Genomic DNA, 20,538 nt, shown 5'->3' with positions numbered 1-20,538 from the left:
GCGTACATAAATACATAAAAGAGAAGCAGCATGATGTGAAGAAGACTTCCTCAACTGAGAATCAGCAGGGTCTCAACTGATAAGTTCTTAACATATGAGCTCCCACCATAGTGGGCGTGTGAAGCAGATACTTTTTATAAAATTTTTAAATTACATATATGTGTACAAAAATTTTAGTGCAGAAGTCAAAAAACCTTTTAAATGCAGAAGAGCAAAAAGAAGAGAACTCAAATATTCTTGTAATTATTTGCCACCACCAGAGACAGTCACTGGTAACCGATATCCTTAGTCTTTTTTCTATTCATATAAAACAGATTTCTTACATTATATGCCCTATAAATGTCCACTGGATCCTTCTTTCAACAAACAAGCAAGTTCAGGACTTTTTTTTACCCTTAAAAAGTTTCTTTAACTCTGATCCCTCTGTAGACTACCAACAAAATCCTCTCTGGTATCTCTTATAGCCCCAGGCAAAATATTCTCATCATACCTGAAGTTATGCCTCTGCATCTCTTGGGCCTTTCTTCTGGAATGTTCCTTCCCAATCACTAAACATATCAATGCTGCCCATTTTTAAGCTAGCTCACATACCAGGTCCAAGAAGCTTTCCCTGATTCTATTCAAGTGGAATTAACCTCTCCTCTCTTGGAATCCCCATAGTAATTTATCTATAACCATTTTATGATGCTTTCTACTTTCTAAATTAGTTACTTTTATATATTAAGTGGAAAATTCTTTGAGCACAGAGATTGTATCTAGTTCATCTTTTCATATCCTGCGTGTAAAAGATAATTGAGAGATGAACCATGAGAGACTATGGACTCTGAGAAACAGGGTTTTAGAGGGGAGGGGGGGGGGATTGGTTAGCCCGGTGATGGGTATTAAGGAGGGCAAGTACTGCATGGAGCACTGGGTGTTATACGAAAACAATGGATCGTGGATCACCACATCAAAAACCAATGATGTATTGTATGGTGACTAACATAACATAATAAAATTTTAAAAAAGAAGATAATTGACAAATAACTGTTAAACGGAGATATTTAACAGATAAAAACCTTAAGAAAGGCAACTGTTTCAGTAAAAGACGCATACAGCAATGCATACGATTATTTAAAAGAAGGAAGAAAAGGAAGGAAACAAAAAGAAGACTCCTCAAAGTAAATGAAAAAGTGAGAAGGAAAATGATCAAGGACTAACAGTTGGTAAGGATACACATATGGTCAACAAGGTCTAATTGGTCCAATCCTGAGGTAATATGGCTACAGGAAAGGTCTTGAACCTTAAAACCCAGCGCTAATGAAAGGGGTACCTTTACCATAGACAAACCTTTTGCTTCCTGAAACATGAAAAACCTAGTCAAATATCACCTCCTTTTGTGAAGCCTTCCTCAGCCACGGAGTTGGCTACTCCCTTTTATGCTCATACTCAGTGAGAGAGCACTTAGGATACTGTATGCTTACTTTTACAGACTCGACACCAGGCTTTGTCTCTCTTACATACTCTTATATTATGAATGAATGAATAACTGATTGAATGAACTAGCTCAAGGCCAAATAAACTTAGAGACAGAGTTCACATTAGAAATAATGTCTAGGGGCGCCTGGGTGGCTCAGTCATTAAGCGTCTGCCTTCGGCTCAGGTCATGATCCCAGGGTCCTGGGATCAAGCCCCACATCGGGCTCCCTGCTCGGCGGGAAGCCTGCTTCTCCCTCTCCCACTCCCCCTGCTTGTGTTCCCTCTCTTGCTGTGTCTATGTCAAATAAATAAATAAAATCTTAAAAAAAAAAGAAAAAAGAAATAATGTCTAGTCTCTCAGCAAATACTTTTCCTATAGACACTACTCTTATCACTCTTTATTTTTTTATTTTTAAGATTTTATTTATTTGAGAGAGAGAGAGCATGCAAGAGAAAGCATAAGCGGGGTGGGGGTGGGGAGGCAGAGCAGCAGGCAGAGGTATACGCCAACTCCCCGCTGAGCAGGGAGCCTGATGTGGGACTCGATCCCAGGATTCTGGGATCATTACCTGAGCCGAAGGCAGATGCTTCACCTACTGAGTCACCCAGGTGCCCCAACTTTGTTCTCTTAATAGATTACTTGGGCTATACTAGGTACATTACATTTCTATATAAACTTTAGAATGATCTTCTCACTTTCTTCAAAAATAGCTTGCTGGGATTTTGACTGGAATTGCATTGAATCCATAGGTTAATTCGGGAATTAATATCTTAACAATACTGAGTCTTCCTATTGATGAATACCACCTGTATCTTTCCATTTTTTACTTAGGAAAAGGAGTTTTAGTGTAGAAGTCCTGTGTGGCTTTCATTAATCATTGAATATTTTATGTTTCTGAATGCTACTATAAGTGGTATTGTTCTTTTATCTTGTTTTCTAAAAGCTTGTTGCTAACTTACAGAAGCATGCCATGTCCTGAGACATCGCTAAATTCATATATTAATAATGCTAGGGGCGCCTGGGTGGCTCAGTCAGTTAAGCGGCTGCCTTCGGCTCAGGTCATGATCCCAGGGTCCTGGGATCGAGCCCCACACCAGGCTCCCTGCTCCACGGGAAGCCTGCTTCTCCCTCTGCCACTCCCCCTGCTTGTGTTCCCTCTCTTGCTGTGTCTCTCTCTGTCAAATAAATAAAATCTTTTAAAAAAAAATAAAATAAAATAATGCTAGTAGCTTTTGTAGAATTCTTAGGGTTCTCTGCACTCACAAACTGTGTCATCTGTTAACGAACAGTTTTCTTTCTTTTCAGTCATTGTATTTTAGATTTCTTTTCCTTGTTGGACTACCTAGGACCTCCAGCACAATGCTGAAAAAAAAAAATCAGAGAGCAACCATCTTTGCTTTGTTCCCAATTCAATGTGGGAGCATTCAATATTTCAGTATTATATATCATGTTAGCTGCATGTTTTCCACCGATGGCCTTTATTAGGATGAAGAAATTCCTTCTATTCCTAGCTGAGTTTTTAATCATGAATGGGTACTGAGTTCTGTCAAAATAGTTTTTCATCAGTATCTATTGCAATGATCTTATTCTTCTCATTTACTTTGTTAATGTGGTGAGTTACATTCATTGACTTTGAAGACTCAATCGTGATGTATTAACCTTTTTATAGATTACTGAGATCAATTTGCTAATGAAGAATCTTTGCATCTGTGTTCATGAAGGATGATTTATAATTTTCATTTATTATACTGTCCTTGTCTGGTTTTAGTGGGTTATACTGGTTTCACAAAATGTGTTTTTTCTACTTGATGTTCTAGGAGTTTATGTAATAGTGGTATTATTTCTTCTTAATGTTTGATTAAGAGTTCACTAGTAAAGAAGGGTTTTTGGTGCAAAATTTTTTAATTATAAATTCCATTTATTAGGTATATGGCTATTTATATTTTTAAATTTCATTTTGTTTTGATAAATTGTATTTTTCAAGGACTTTGTCCCTTTCATCTAGGCTACAGAACTTATTGGCATAAAATTATTCATAGTATCCCCTAATACTTTTAATGATTGTGGTCTGACACCTCCTCTCTCATTCCTGATATTGGTAATTTGGGTTTTCTCTTTCTCGATCAGTGTTGCTAGGGGGTTATTAATATCACTAAGAATCAAATCTTTTCAAAGAATCAACTTTTGAGTTTGTTATTTCCTATTTTTGTCTGTTTACCATTTTGCTAATTTATCTTTTTATTATATCCTTTCTTTTACTTACTTAGGGTTTAATTTGCTCTTTTCTGGTTTAAAGTGTAAACACAAATCATTGATTTGAGGCCTTAGACATCAATCAATTTTTTTTTAAATTTCCCTTGTGAGTTCTTTTCTGATCCATGAGTTAAATTTTTAATTTCCAGATATTTGGGGATTTTCTAGATGTCACATTTTTCTTATTTCTAAGTTAGTACTGTGGGGGACAGAGAACATACTCTGTGTAAGTTCAAACTTTTGAAATTTGAGACTTAAAGACCCATATATTGACATACCTATATGAATGTTCCACGTGTACTTGAGAATGTGCATATTGCTTTTGTTGGGGGTAGCATTCTATAAATGTCATTTGGGTCAAGACAAAGTATTGTTCAAAGTATTGTTTGTAAAAGTATTGTAAAAGTATTGTTCAAATGGTATACATCCCTTCTGATTTTTTTGGTCTTCAATTATTGAGAGAAGTGTATTAAAATTTTCAACTACAACGGGGGATTCATATATTTCTCTCTTTAGTTGAGTCAATTTTTGCTTCAAGTATTTGGCAGCTTTGTTAATAAGTGCATATACTTTTAATATTGTTATATTTTCTTGATAAATAAACCCTTTTATCATTATAAAAAAAATTCAGTCACTGATAATATTCCAAGTTTATGTTTTCTGAAACAAAGACACAACAGCTTTTTTATTCTTAATTGTTTGCATGGTGTATCCTTTTGCTTTCTATTTGTTTGTATCTTTATGTTTAGAGTATATTTTTTGAAACAACATTCAGTTAATTGGGTCTTACTTTTTTATCCATCTGTCAATCTCTGGCTTATTCTCTAACTTTTTGTTAGGTCTTTGTTTCCTCATCAAAAATAAAATAGCAGCCTGGATGGAGGATAAATATAAACCATTACAGCATTTTCTAAGTTCATTTCGAAGGTATATTCAATACCGGAATATATAGTACTTAGAGAGTTTCTAAAGTCAGCAATTCTACTTTCTTTTTTAATCTCAAACCATGTATGCACCCAAAGACTATTTTCCCAATGTCATTTACTTTTTACTAAAGAAAACGCAGGTGATAATAAAGAATAAGAGAACAACAAATATGAATCACTTATCATATACTTTGTAAAAAAATTATATGTGCTTATGTATTTTATTATAAAACAACACTTGGTGAACATAAAAGTAAAATAGTCTTTTTTTTTCACACCTACCTTGAGAATAGGTTACAAATTACATGATTAACACATATTCCTAGGCAGTAAATGTCAACAGTGGGTTTCACTAAGCAAGTAAATTTGCGGAGATTATACATACAGAGTATGAATGTTTCATTTGTGAACCACAACGCCTATGTGGTTATATACTTAAAGGTTAGGTACTTACAAAGTCTAGCTTTTGCAAAATTAAAGACAAAAAAAATGCAAATGTACATCACTATGCCATACCATCGACCCACAGACAACTAAACTGATGCCATAAAACTAATTTATTATTCAACAGCTAGAATGTTATTATTTAAAAGCTAAGACAGCAGCTGCAATTGAAAAGCACAGCCAGTCAAAAACACTATTAGATTGACAAAGTGTTCTTTCCCTCAGTTTCAAATACCTGTATATGCGTTAGGATGTGGAGCTTTGCAACATTACCATACACTGCACAGCAGCCAGACTTGTTAGCACAATACTGAATTCGACTGCTCAAATTCTAATACGGTTTTCATTTTCATTTATAAATCCTAAAGTTTAGTAACCCTTAATATAGATTAATAAGTAGCCCTTAGCCTAAAATACAAGTAAACGAGACTCAATTTTTAACAATCAAAGAATTTCCACTATGAAATAGTTCACAACCCAGTAGGATCATACTATCACTGCCTTAAGGAATCGGCCTTAATAGATTAAAATCACTATTATTCACAGCAATTATCAGTAATGTTAAGTATTTAAATACCTAAGAAGTGTTCATGAATATTTTAAACTTCTAAAAATCTTGTAGAATATATTGGTTTAATCCCATCATCATTAATATTACTAACAACTACTATTTGTTGCATAACCTATCATGTACTAGGCATTCTTTTAGACTGCTTTCATATTAATATCTATAATCCTAAAACAATCATGTGGCTATTAACACCTCCTTTTATGATGAGAAAATAAGTAACCTGCACAAAAGTCAAACTATTAGCAAGTGATAAAATCAGGATTTGAACCTAGACTTTTCTCATACCAATAAAAAAGTAGATCAGATTAATAGAAATATCACAAAATCAGAATTTGATTTTACTCTACAAAGTAACTGGAAATATACAAGTGAGATACAACACATACCAGAAATGGTATGTTTAAATTGATGAGGCTTCCTCCATTTGTTTATTGACAAGTTTACCTTAGATCTAAAACTTCAAGAAAACAAAGCTTCTGTGATTTAATTCAGTAAGGAACTACCCATTTGTTGACTATCCTTTTTTTCAGTATGCCCTACATAACATTATTAGCAATCTATACTTTTAATAATAAAATTGTTGGTTTTTCGTTTGTTTTTAAAGATTTTAGAGGGGGCGGAGCAAGATGGCGGAGGAGTAGGAGACCTGGATTTCGTCTCCTCTCAGGAATTCAGCTGGATAGGGATCAAACCATTCTGAACACCTACAAACTCAACAGGAGATCGAAGAAAAGAATAGCAACAACTCTCTGAACAGAAAAGCGACCACTTTCTGGAAGGTAGGACGTGCGGAGAAGTGAATCTGAGGCGATTTTCGGGAGGATAGACGGCGGGGGAGGGGCCTCCGTCGGCCGCTTCTGGCAAGTGATAGAGCCGTGGAGCACAAAGTCGGAACTTTTAGAAGTCGGCTCCGCTGAGGGACGTCACTCCGGTGGCTAAGCGGGGGACAGAGTGGTCTCAGGACCCTTGGGGTCACAGAAAGACTGGGGCTGCCTGAGTGCGGCAGAGCTCCCAGGTATTGGAGCGGGGAAGCCGGCTGCAGAGACCGAGCCGAGGCGCGGGCTCTCAGCTCGGGGTTGCCATAAACCGTGATCCGCGGCACAGTCGGGCCACTGCTCCTCCAGCAGGGACCCAACAAGCGGCAGATCCGGGGAGACTCCCCTTCCTCCCCCGGGAGGAGAGGCGCGGGAGCGCACCGCAGCGATCTGCTGGGTTTGGAGACTCCACACGGGGTTGAGTGCCAGAGATAGAAACGCGTGGTCACAGGCCGGGTGAGCACGGAGTGCGGCCGGAGACCGGGGAGACGGGAGTGACTGACTGCTTTTCTCTGGGGGCTCACTGAGGGGCGGGGCCCCGAGTTCTCGGCTCCTCCAGGGCAGAGACTGGGAGGCCACCATTTTCACTCTCGTCCTCCAAAGCTGTACGGAAAGCTTGCAGGGAACAAAAGCTCCCGAGAGCAAACCTGAGCAGATTACTTAGCTCAGACCGGCAAGGGTGGGGTGATTCTGCCTCCAGCAAAGACCTTTGGAAACCACGGCAACAGGCCCCTCCCCCAGAAGATCAGCAAGAACAGCCAGCCAAGACCAAATTTACCAATCAATGAGAACGGCAGAACTCCAGCGCTAGGGGAATAATGCACATAGAATCCATGGCTTTTTTACCATGATTCTTTAGTCTTTCAAAGTTAATTATTTTTTTTAACTGTCTTTTTTTCTTTTTTTTTTTTTTTGAATTTTTCTTTTTCCCATTTTCAACCAACATCTTATCAATCCCTTTTTTATAAAGATTTTTTTTTTTTTTTTTATTTATTTGACAGAGAGAGACACAGCGAGAGAGGGAACACAAGCAGGGGGAGGGGGAGAGGGAGAAGCAGGCTCCCCGTGGAGCAGGGAGCCTGATGTGGGACTCGATCCCAGGACCCTGGGATCATGACCTGAGCCGAAGGCAGTCGCTTAACCGACTGAGCCACCCAGGCGCCCTCAATCCCTTTTTTAAAAAACATTTTTATTTTTCATTTTTAGAGTCATATTCTATCCCTTCATAGTAGTTACCCGTATTTTTTGGCATATATATATAAGTTGTTCTCTCTTTAAAATTTTGAGATAGTTTCTTCTAACAGATCAAAATATACTCTAAATCTCTAGTGTATGGTTTTTTCCTACTCCCCTGCCTGATCATGTTCTCTCCCTTTTTTTTTTTTTTAAAATCCTCTTCTTTCTTTTTTCAAACAACTTATCAATTCCTTTTATAAATTTTTTTATAATTTCCATCTTTAGTCATATTCCATTCCTTCATCATATCAACCCTTATTTTTGTACATATATAAGTTTTTCTTTCTTTAAAATTTTGGGAGGCACTTTCTTTTAACAGACCAAAATACACCCAAAATCTAGTGTGTGGCACTGATCTATAAACCAGCCTGATCATATTTGATCACATTCTGTTTTTGTTTTGTTTTGTTTTGTTGTTTTTGTTTGTTTTTATCTTTATCTTTTTCTTTTTTTTTTTCTTTTTCTTTTTTCTCTCTTTCCCTTTCTTTTCCCACTGCTTCAGGTCTTTTCTGATTTGTTTAGAGTATATTTTCTGGGGACGTTGTTACCCTGCTAGCATTTTGTTCTCTCATTAATCTATTCCCCTCTGCACAAAATGACAAGACGGAAAAAATCACCTCAACAAAAAGAACAAGAGGTAGTACCGACTGCCAGGGACCTACTCAATACGGACATTAGTATGATGTCAGATCTAGAGTTCAGAATCATCACTTGAAAGATACTAGCTGGGCTTGAAAAAAGCATGGAAGTTATTAGAGAAACCCTTTCTGGAGAAGTAAAAGAACTAAAATCTAACCAAGTAGAAATCAAAAAGGCTATTAATGAGGTGCAATCAAATATGGGGGCGCTAACTGCTAGGATAAATGAGGCAGAAGAGAGAATCAGTGAGATAGAAGACCAAATGATGGAAAATAAAGAAGCTGAGAAAAAGAGAGATAAACAACTACTGGATCACGAGGGCAGAATTCGAGAGATAAATGATACCATAAGACGAAACAACATTAGAATAATTGGGATCCCAGAAGAAGAAGAAAGAGAGAGAGGGGCAGAAGGTATAATGGAGCAAATTATAGCAGAGAACTTCCCTAATTTGGGGATGGAAACAGGCATCAAAATCCAGAAAGCACAGAGAACCCCTCTCAAAATCAATAAAAATAGGTCAACACCCAACATCTAATAGTAAAACTTACGAGTCTCAGAGACAAAGAGAAAATCCTGAAAGCAGCTAGGGAGAAGAGATATGTAACCTACAATGGTAGAAACATTAGATTGGCAACAGACTTATCCACAGAGACCTGGCAGGCCAGAAAGGACTGGCAGGACATATTCAGAGCACTAAATGAGAAAAATATGCAGCCAAGAATACTATATCCAGCTAGGCTGTCTTTGAAAATTGAAGGAGAGATAAAAAGCTTCCAGGACAAACAAAAACTAAAGGAATTTGCAAACACAAAACCAGCCCTACAAGAAATCTTGAAAGGGGTCCTCTAAGCAAAGAGAGAGCCTAAAAGCAACATAGACCAGAAAGGAACACAAACAATATACAGTAACAGTCACCTTACAGGCAATACAATGGCACTAAATTCCTATCTTTCAATAGTTACCCTGAATGTAAATGGGCTAAATGCCCCAATCAAAAGACACAGGCTATCAGATTGGATTAAAAAAACAAGACCCATCGATATGCTGTCTGCAAGAGACTCATTTTAGAACCAAAGACACCCCCAGATTTAAAGTGAGGGGGTGGAAAACCATTTACCATGCTAATGGACACCAAAAGAAAGCTGGGGTGGCAATCCTTATATCAGACAAATTAGATTTTAAACCAAAGACTGTAATAAGAGATGAGGAAGGACACTATATCCTACTTAAAGGGTCTATTCAACAAGAAGATCTAACAATTGTAAATATCTATGCCCCTAACATGGGAGCAGCCAATTATATAAGGCAATTAATAACAAAAGCAAAGAAACACATCGACAACAATACAATAATAGTGGGGGACTTTAACACCCCCCTCACTGAAATGGACAGATCGTCTAAGCAAAAGATCAACAAGGAAATAAAGACTTTAAATGACACACTGGACCAAATGGACTTCACAGACATATTCAGAACATTCCATCCCAAAGCAATGGAATACACATTCTTCTCTAGTGCCCATGGAACATTCTCCAGAATAGATCACATCCTAGGTCATAAATCAGGTCTCAACCGGTACCAAAAGATTGGGATCATCCCCTGCATATTTTCAGACCACAATGCTTTGAAACTAGAACTCAATCACAAGAGGAAAGTCGGAAAGAACTCAAATACATGGAGGCTAAAGAGCATCCTACTAAAGAATGAATGGGTCAACCAGGAAATTAAAGAAGAATTAAAAAAATTCATGGAAACCAATGAAAATGAAAACACAACTATTCAAAATCTTTGGGATGCAGCAAAGGCAGTCCTAAGAGGGAAGTATATAGCAATACAAGCCTTTCTCAAGAAACAAGAAAGGTCTCAAGTACACAACCTAACCCTACACCTAAAGGAGCTGGAGAAAGAACAGCAAATAAAGCCTAAACCCAGCAGGAGAAGAGAAATAATAAAGATCAGAGTAGAAATCAATGAAATAGAAACCAAAAGAACAGAAGAACAGATCAATGAAACTAGGAGCTGGTTCTTTGAAAGAATTAACAAGATTGATAAACCCCTGGCCAGACTTACCAAAAAGAAAAGAGAAATGACCCAAATCAACAAAATCATGAATGAAAGAGGAGAGATCACAACCAACACCAAAGAAATACAAACAATTATAAGAACATATTATGAGCAACTCTATGCCAGCAAATTAGATAACCTGGAAGAAATGGATGCATTCCTAGAGATGTTATCAACTACCAAAACTGAACCAGGAAGAAATAGAAAACCTGAACAGACCTATAACCACTAAGGAAATTGAAGCAGTCATCAAAAATCTCCCAAAACACAAAAGCCCAGGGCCAGATGGCTTCCCAGGGGAATTCTACCAAACATTTCAAGAAGAATTAATACCTATTCTTCTGAAACTGTTCCAAAAAATAGAAATGGAAGGAAAACTCCCAAACTCATTTTATGAGGCCAGCATTACCTTGATCCCCAAACCAGACAAAGACCCCATCAAAAAGGAGAATTACAGACCAATATCCTTGATGAACATGGATGCAAAAATTCTCACCAAAATACTAGCCAATAGGATCCAACAGTACATTAAAAGGATTATTCACCACGACCAAGTGGGATTTATCCCTGGGCTGCAAGGTTGGTTCAACATCCGCAAATCAATCAACGTGATACAATACATTAACAAAAGAAAGAACAAGAATCATATGATCCTCTCAATAGATGCAGAAAAAGCATTTGACAAAGTACAGCATCCTTTCTTGATCAAAACTCTTCAGAGTATAGGCAGAGAGGGTACATACCTCAATATCATAAAAGCCATCTATGAAAAACCTACAGCGAATATCATTCTCAATGGGGAAAAACTGAGAGCTTTCCCCCTAAGGTCAGGAACGCGGCAGGGATGTCCACTATCACCACTGCTATTCAACATAGTATTGGAAGTCCTAGCCACAGCAATCAGACAACAAAAAGAAATAAAAGGCATCCAAATCGGCAAAGAAGAAGTCAAACTCTCACTCTTTGCAGATGATATGATACTTTATGTGGAAAATCCCAAAGACTCCACCCCAAAACTGCTAGAACTCATACAGGAATTCAGTCAAGTGGCAGGATATAAAATCAATGCACAGAAGTCAGTGGCATTCCTATACACCAACAACAAGTCAGAAGAAAGAGAAATTAAGGAGTCGATCCCATTTACAATTGCACCCAAAACCATAAGATACCTAGGAATAAATCTAACCAAAGAGGCAAAGGATCTGTACTCAGAAAACTATAAAATACTCATGAAAGAAATTGAGGAAGACACAAAGAAATGGAAAAACGTTCCATGCTCATGGATTGGAAGAACAAATATTGTGAAGATGTCAATGCTACCTAGAGCAATCTAAACATTCAATGCAATCCCCATCAAAATACCATCCACTTTTTTCAAAGAAATGGAACAAATAATCCTAAAATTTGTATGGAACCAGAAAAGACCCCGCATAGCCAGAGGAATGTTGAAAAAGAAAAGCAAAGCTGGCGGCATCACAATTCCGGACTTCCAGCTCTACTACAAAGCTGTCATCATCAAGACAGTATGGTACTGGCACAAAAACAGGCACATAGATCAATGGAACAGAATAGAGAGCCCAGAAATGGACCCTCAACTATATGGTCAACTAATCTTTGACAAAGCAGGAAAGAATGTCCAATGGAAAAAAGACAGTCTCTTCAACAAATGGTGTTGGGAAAATTGGACAGCCACATGCAGAAGAATGAAACTGGACCATTTCCTTACACCACACACAAAAATAGACTCCAAATGGTTGAAAGACCTCAATGTAAGACAGGAGTCCATCAAAATCCTAAAGGAGAACACAGGCAGCAACCTCTTCGACCTCAGCCGTAGCAACTTCTTCCTAGAAACATCGCCAAAGGCAAGGGAAGCAAGGGCAAAAATGAACTATTGGGACTTCATCAAGATAAAAAGCTTTTGCAAAGCAAAGGAAACAGTCAACAAAACCAAAAGACAACTGACAGAATGGGAGAAGGTATTTGCAAATGACACATCAGATAAAGGGCTAGTATCCAAAATCTATAAAGAACTCATCAAACTCAACACCAAAAGAACAAAGAATCCAATCAAGAAATGGGCAGAAGACATGAACAGATATTTTTCCAAAGAAGACATCCAAATGGCCAACGGACACATGAAAAAGTGCTCAATATCACTCGGCATCAGGGAAATCCAAATCAAAACCTCAATGAGATACCACCTCACACCAGTCAGAATGGCTAAAATTAACAAGTCAGGAAATGACAGATGTTGGCGGGGACGCGGAGAAAGGGGAACCCTCCTACACTGTTGGTGGGAATGCAAGCTGGTGCAGCCACTCTGGAAAACAGTATGGAGGTTCCTCAAAGAGTTGAAAATAGAGCTACCATATGATCCAGCAATTGCACTACTGGGTATTTACCCCAAAGATACAAAAGTAGGGATCCGAAAGGGTACGTGCACCCCGATGTTTATAGCAGCAATGTCCACAATAGCCAAACTGTGGAAAGAGCCAAGATGTCCATCAACAGATGAATGGATAAAGAAGATGTGGTATATATACACAATGGAATATTATGCAGCCATCAAAAGGGATGAGATCTTGCCATTTGCAACGACATGGATGGAACTGGAGGGTATTATGCTGAGCGAAATAAGTCAAACAGAGAAAGACATGTATCATATGACCTCACTGATATGAGGAATTCTTAATCTCAGGAAACAAACTGAGGGTTGCTGGAGTGGGGGGTGGGGTGGGAGGGATGGGGTGACTGGGTGATGGACACTGGGGAGGGTATGTGCTCTGGTAAGCGCTGTGAATTGTGCAAGACTGTTGAATCTCAGATCTGTACCTCTGAAACAAATAATGCAATATATGTTAAGAAAGAAAAAAAGAAAAAGAAGAATGTAGCAAGAGGGGAAGAATGAAGGGGAGGAAATCGGAGGGGTAGACGAACCATGAGAGACGATGGACTCTGTAAAACAAACTGGGGGTTCTGGAGGGGAGGGGGGTGGGAGGATGGGTTAGCCTGGTGATGGGTATTGAGGAGGGCACGTTCTGCATGGAGCACTGGGTGTTATGCACAAACAATGAATCATGGAACACTATATCCAAAACTAATGATGTAATGTATGGGGATTAACATAACAATAAAAAATTAAAAAAAATAAAAATAAAAATAAATTGGAAAAAAAAAAAAGATTTTATTTATTTGTCAGAGAGAGAGAGAGCTCACAAGTAGGGAGAGCAGCAGAGGGAGAGGGAGAAGCAGACTCCCCAGTGAGCAGGGAGCCCGATGAGGGACTTGATCCCAGGACCCTGGGATCATGACCTGAGCTGAAGGCAGATGCTTAACCGACTGAGCCACCCAGGCATCCCAATAAAATTGTTAACAATACAATTTTAATGTTTACTTTTCAAGTGGGCTTTTGTAGTCAGTAAATCAGATAAAAAAAAAATAAACACTGTATTTTTCTTTAACTCATTACCTCGACCTTAAAGTTCCCAATAAAGTTTATCTATACCTTCTCTAAATGCCTATTCATAATTACATTCAGCACTGCTCTTTATTTCTTTTGTGTATCCCAAAGACCCTGTGGAATATTGAACATATAGCACCATTCAAATCTTTGGTCAAGGATTTCGACCAAGGCACTGGAGTTCTTAAAAAGCAACATCTTATGTATGGTCCCACTTAAGTTTGGCATAATTATACCACACATAAAATCCCATTAGTAAAATCTGTGACCAAAACTGTTGTTACAATCAGTTGCAGTAACAACAGTTACACAGATAGCTGTGATACTGAGCTGCTAGTTTCAGAACTTCTCTAGAGGTTCTTCCACAATTTATGATATTGTTACTTGGTGACACTGCATCCTAAGTTTCAATTAATGGAAGGAACTATATGGGTGAATAAATTTTTAGAACCAGCAACTTATTAACTTTTTAGATCCCTACATTCTTATTAAGAAAAAAAAAACAAGAATATTAATCACTCTCTAGGATTCTGAACAAAAGGATTCCAGACTCCTGCTCCCCCAATATATACTCATGTATATGAGTTATTCTTACCTTGACCATTCATAAAAAAAGACTTACCTAAATCAATAAGGCACTTATTTTATTGGTCACTCCCCAGAATATAACTGATATGCTTGCAACATTCAATAATGCCCACTTTGCATGAATTAGTAACTCCTATCAGTATCACTAGACAATAGCAAATCAACAGTTTTTGATTCTATTTTTTACCCACATTGTACATCATGACCAAGTACAAACATACCTATGGATATCTAAAATATAAATAGATGCACACACAGATAACTAAAATTAAAACTTCATAAAACAATATTTAACCTTATTATAACCAGTGTTATCTGATTATTTTCTATTCTATTTCTTTTGTTTTGTTTAATGCTGGCTGTAATCTACTATGGGATTTTAAACAATGACCTGGATGACCCATACTCTACCTTTGCCATACCAAATAATCTATATATACACAGAGAGAGAGAAAATTGTGAACTACTATAGATGTAACAGATTGAATCATTGGTTCCAATTTTTCACTCCCCTATAATTAAATTATATACTCACGTGCTTACCATGGCTTTGTAGTGGGCACAGTATATTTCTCTACTCCTTGACTTGGGCTGGCTATGGAACTTACTTTAGCTAATGGGATGTTAATGGACATAACAGGAGGAAACTTAAAAAATATGTCTGTGTGCTTGGACATTCAATGATCTACTGTAGAACATTCTCCAAGTACCCACTACCTTTTCAACCTGGGTTCCATAATGACACAACTGGAACAGACCTGAACTTGGGACCAACTTGAAGAAGAATCTCTCCAGTTGGCTCAAAGACCATAGGCAAGAAATAAACAATGTCTTCTTATATATGCCCCTGAGATTTTATAAGTTTGTTACACAGCAAAAGCTAACAAATAGCATGAGGTATGACTTATTTTGGATCAAAAGGCTTGTGATTCAGGGTTTGTTTGTTTTTTTAGTAACTATCCAAAATTGCTTTTCTCTCACATAAGAATCTATCTGAAGAACACAGTTTATGAGGTTTTTCCCTTAAGAACCTGCTTTCCCAAAGGCCATCAAGTTTTGAGGCAAAATAAAAAAACAAAACCTCAGCTAAGGACAAATTATTCAAATACCTTCTTTGTGCACGAGTAGCACACTAACACACACACAGAAAATGTTTCAAAAATAATACTTTTAAAGTGGGACATTTCACGTTAATACTCTACAGCAAAGATTCTTCTAGTAGAACATTAAAAATAATTAATTCTAAAACTGAGGCATTCTTTTAAAGAAAAAGTATCTCCAGGTTAAGTTTTCTAGAATTACCACCTTGATATAATCCTACCTTATTCTTGGAGTATGTCAAGGAATTTTCTGAAGTAAAGAAAAAAAGAAAAAAGAATGTTACCACTTAAATGTTGTTTGTGAGTTATTCCATAAACAAATAATATAAATATCAAGCCAATAATAAGTTATTAGTTCTAGAAGATATAATTTCTACATGTATAACACAGCAAACATTTTTAAATGTTATCCTCACAGTATAGAGAACTAGATATGATTCCAAGATCCTCAACCTGATGCAACACCCCTGAGCCAAAGAGGTGAGACCATCCTAATTTCCCCAGGGTCATGTTTCTGTGCAAACCCCCAAGTGTCTACTAACCACTGCATATTCATTCATGGCTGCCTCACAATAGCTTAAGTTCCAGAAACTCATCTAAAGAACATACAAGGAAAGTGCTATCTACTACATTTTCTTCATTCGTTGGCCTTACGGAGTAAGCATTTAGATTTGAGGAGCCAGTGACTGAATCATACAACAAAGGGGCAAAAACGTAATGACTTAGATTATAAGACCAACTATCTTCTAACCAGACAAAGAGAAAAGCAGTTTCTCCATTCTTGTCTTCTGTTTCAAGAATGACTAGAACATTTTTACGAGACTATTTAAACATTTTTTTCTGGCACATTTACTAAGTCTCTTTATTCTCAGCAATTTGAGAAATTCAAGAAAAATGGTTTTGCCACAAATTAATGCCTTAATATGTTCTTCCCCCATAGTACAAAACATAAACCATTACTTCTAAGATTTCTTATCAAGAGGTACTTTGTTCTTAGAGCAGCCAAAAGGGCAAATCAAAAGAGCAGGCAGTAATTGAAGTCAGCCACAAAGCTGTGAAAAAAAAACTAGGGAAGTAATTAAACTTCAATCATCCAGCTGCCCCGAGGCTTACTCCCTCCTTATATCTCTCATTCTTCCCATGTTGCCTTGGATACCAACACCCACTCCCCAGATCTCACTTAGCTGAAGTACACTTGCTCAACACAAAGGAGGATTTAGTTAAGTCATGATTTTCCATTTAACACAGTGAACGTGAACTGTAGCCAATCCCTGGTCTTCCTTACTCTGGTCAAAGAGTAATTACCTCAACCATATTTCTCACTCCTCTGTGTTCTAATTTAAAGCAATATTTTCAATTAAGCACAGAAAGCTGATGAAATTTAGAAGGTAAAAGAACACTACTGTTCAAAAGAAATATAATGCAAGCCAAAATGTGAACGTGTGTACTTTAAAATTTTCTAGTAGCCACATTAGAATAAAAGAAACACATAAAATTTATATATTTTAACCCAATACATCAAAAATATTATCAACATATAATGAATATAAACAATTATTAATGAGGTATTTCTATATTCCTTTTTCATATAAAGTCTTGGAAACCCAGGGTACATTTTATATTTCGGCACATCTCAATTCAGACTAATCACATTTCAAGGGCTCAGTAGCCACATGTGGCTACTGGCTACAACACTGGACAGTGCAGACTCTGATGTAATAATCTTTCCCAGGGATCACTACATACCTATTACTGTTCTTTCATGAGTTACATACGAGACTAACAGACTGATGAAAGTGCTGACTATAAAAATTGATCTAGATTCAGATACTCTTCCCCATCATTTAAGTGAAAATTTCAAAGGACAGAGAAGTATAGAGATTTTTCTCTGAAAAATAGGTTGTAACTATAATCTAAGGTACAACTGATGAATTTCAGGAGCCACAGAAGATCATTCTTTGCACAGATGTGGAACTAAATTATAATGATTCTTTTTTCTATAAAATCATAGTTTTAGAGCTGGAATCATTTAAAGCTGGATTTCAAAGATTAAAAAACTAAATTTAAGTTTCTGGATCAGGATACACAATGAGTACATCTGTCACTATCAATATTGAGAAAAAACATTCATTCAGAGTTAAAATTGATTTATTCTTTTTCAAATAACATTACCTATCCTGTGTGTCCTTTGTGCACCTACATAGGTATCAAAAATTCGCTGCAATTCACATTTTCCAGTCATCTGTCGTAAGAGCCATTTCATCCAAAATCGAAAAAAGTGCCCATAGAAGAACTCCCACAAAGAAATAAACATTTTTTTTTTCCTGGAGAAGGAAATATATGACAGATTTAATGACCTTAAATTAGATTTAAAAATGGGAAAAAAATAGTTATTTCGACTTATCAAATCCCAAATTATATCTACCATGTTATTCCACTGGGTCTATTTTGTAGTAGTATTTAGGCGTGTAAGAAAACAATGACAGATGTAATAAATACCATTTAGATCAGTTAAATAATGGATGGTCAAATGGTCAATTTACCACTTTTTAGGAATTAACTGTAAAAATCAAACTACCTACTTAGATTCAACTTCTCAGTTCCCTATGTTCTCATCTTTGAGAATGGGGCTCAACAGTTTAAGAACAAAAGAGACCCAACTTAGCAACAATGAAATCAAATATGCCATACATCTGAACGGTTTGTATAATGAAGAGCTCTTTTAACCCCTATGTATAATTCCAGTTACATCTGTCCCACAGTCAGGAGATTCCAGCAAATAAAAACATGACATATGGCTTACAAATTGAAGTATAAAAGTTGAACACAGAGTAGATCACACCCTGGCTAAAAACTGATTTTCCATTCAAGAGGTGAAGGGCAGAAATACTAAGAAGAGTAATAAGCTACACCCTCGACAAAACTGAATCTTTATGCCATTAGAAAAATCTTGAACTCCTAAATGAGGGGGGCTGGGGGGAATACAAGTGAGAAGTTATTTTAAAATAAAAATGCTTTATCTCCTTTCTGCCTTCAACATTCCCATAGATACATCATCTCTAGACTACGGCCTGAGGGACTGTCAAATTTGAAATCCCCGCAGGTCGGTGCAGAAGCAACGCCCATCGTCAGAGATCGGCAGAACTGCGACTTTAAAAATGAATCCATCTAGTCCGCGCTCGATGGGACAAAAGAAGCAAGAACTGCCAAGCGCAGGGAACGCAAGCCTCGAGGCGCCTGAGCTCCCCAGACGTCGGGGAGTCGCTGCGCGGAGCCCCCCTTCCGGAGCCCGGCCGAGCCCAAGTCGCGCGCTGCCCGCGGGTGGGAAAGTACGGCTCGCACAAAGCCCCGCCGGCCTGGGCACCCCACGGTTTTCCTTAGGACACCGAGGGGCTCAACCAGCCCGCGCGCCCTCAGCGCAGCCGCACCAAAGCAGCGCGGGGCGAGAGGAAAAGAAACAGCAGCCACCTCACAGGAGCGGAAGAACTAGGGGGGAAGCTGGAGTTGCCTCGGTTTCCCCAACTGCAAACAGCCGGCAACGGAAACGACGCTACTCGCGCAGCACTCCCTGCAAGCACCGCGACCCGGAAGTCGGGGAGGGAGGCCGCGGGAACGCCTTCCCGGGGACACTGCCCGCCCCCCGCCCCGCCCCTCCCGCCACTCCGATTGGCCCGAGCTCCACCAATTGCTAACGCTAGAAGGAGGTAGCGCTGAGTCGCTGGCGCGCGTGCTCGGGTTCTAAGGACGCCCAACGGTTTCCGTGGCAACGGCTACCTGGAGGCACGCCCAGCGCCAAAGGTCGGTCGCTCAGAAGTGCCGCTCTGGGCGTATTTCTCGCCTTAAACCTCAGGTCATTTGCGCTGATTGAAACTGTGTACTACTCCTAAACTCCGAGAACTCACGGGAGAAACAGCGTACTTTCGGTAACTTTCATAGCACCAAGGTTGCAAAAGCACTTTCACCTACATTTAATCTTAATTCTGCGAAGTAATTATTAATAGCCCTACTTTATGGATGAGGAAATGGGATTTACATTTCATGACTTGCCCATGGCTAGTACATGGCAAAAAAAGGAGAGCTCTATATGTTGAGTAAAGAAGTTGGGACTTTGTCCTAAACCTAAGAGTATCTGGAGGAAGAGCATTCCAGGCACTAGAACCGCAAGTGCAAAGGAGGATACTTCATAAATGGGAGAAAGAGCAAGAAGGCCGGTGTGGCTGGAGGAGAAAAGAACAAGGGGAGAGTAGAATATAAGTACAAAGGACAACTTCCATTGAGAAATAACTCACCCCTACCCGCCCACAGCTCCTGATCCCTCAGCCCCTTTTCTCAAAAGCAACCAGTATTAGTTTCTTATTTATACCTCCAGGAATATTTTATGCAAGTGTGCATTTGTATAATCCCTGCATCCCCTTGCTAACACACATTGCAGCAGCAATACAACTTTTCCACACTTCAACATTTTTTCAAAAGGTGCTAATTAAAGCATTAGACATGTGAAGCTCCATAGAAGCAACCAACATTCAACTTGGTAATGAAAACTGGACATGTACTATAATAATAAAATCAGAGAATCTCAGATCTTGAAGGGAACATAAAGATCATCTCATTGAATATATTTTTTTAAAGATTTTATTTATTTATTTGACAGAGACAGACACAGCGAGAGAGGGAACACAAGCAAGGGGAGTGGGAGAGGGAGAAGCAGGCTTCCCGCTGAGCAGGGAGCCCGATGTGGGACTCGATCCCAGGACCCTGGGATCATGACCTGAGCCGAAGGCTGAAGCTTAATGACTGAGCCACCCAGGCGCCCCTCATTGAATATTTTTTATTGTTCATGAAAAGACTCAGAAAGGCAAAGTACACAGCCAATTTGACAAATTAAGAAGTAGAAACAAACTTCTATTTCAAGGGTCTTTCAATTATTACACAAGATCTTTGTATAATTGAAAGTGAGATAATCCTGTAGTACAATTA

At 38.3% G+C, this 20,538-nt stretch overlaps 1 protein-coding gene across 3 annotated transcripts in view; it reads right to left on the bottom strand.

The window, feature by feature from the left end:
* Nucleotides 1-19,148, bottom strand: part of ELMOD2 (ELMO domain containing 2) — a 34,751-nt gene extending 15,603 nt beyond the window's left edge. For 2 of the 3 annotated variants that reach the window (XR_013446473.1, XM_036078932.2), the window contains exons 1-3: nt 19,030-19,148; nt 17,734-17,885; nt 15,783-15,811 (exon numbers count right to left, since the gene is read on the bottom strand). Coding sequence is in view for 2 of the 3 variants with exons in the window: in XM_036078932.2 (XP_035934825.1) it covers nt 15,783-15,811; nt 17,734-17,875 (171 nt within the window). In the remaining variant the exon portion in view is untranslated. Of the gene's footprint in view, nt 1-15,782; nt 15,812-17,733; nt 17,886-18,364; nt 18,816-19,029 lie in introns of those variants that run through there. The other variant, XM_036078934.2, reaches the window with a different exon arrangement.
* Between the last annotated feature and the right edge of the window lie 1,390 nt (nt 19,149-20,538).

The sequence above is a fragment of the Halichoerus grypus genome, chromosome 3 (genome assembly GCF_964656455.1).
Source record: "Halichoerus grypus chromosome 3, mHalGry1.hap1.1, whole genome shotgun sequence".
NCBI lineage: Eukaryota > Metazoa > Chordata > Mammalia > Carnivora > Phocidae > Halichoerus > Halichoerus grypus.
Note: the sequence above shows the minus strand (reverse complement) of the source record. Positions and strands in the feature narration are given on the sequence as shown.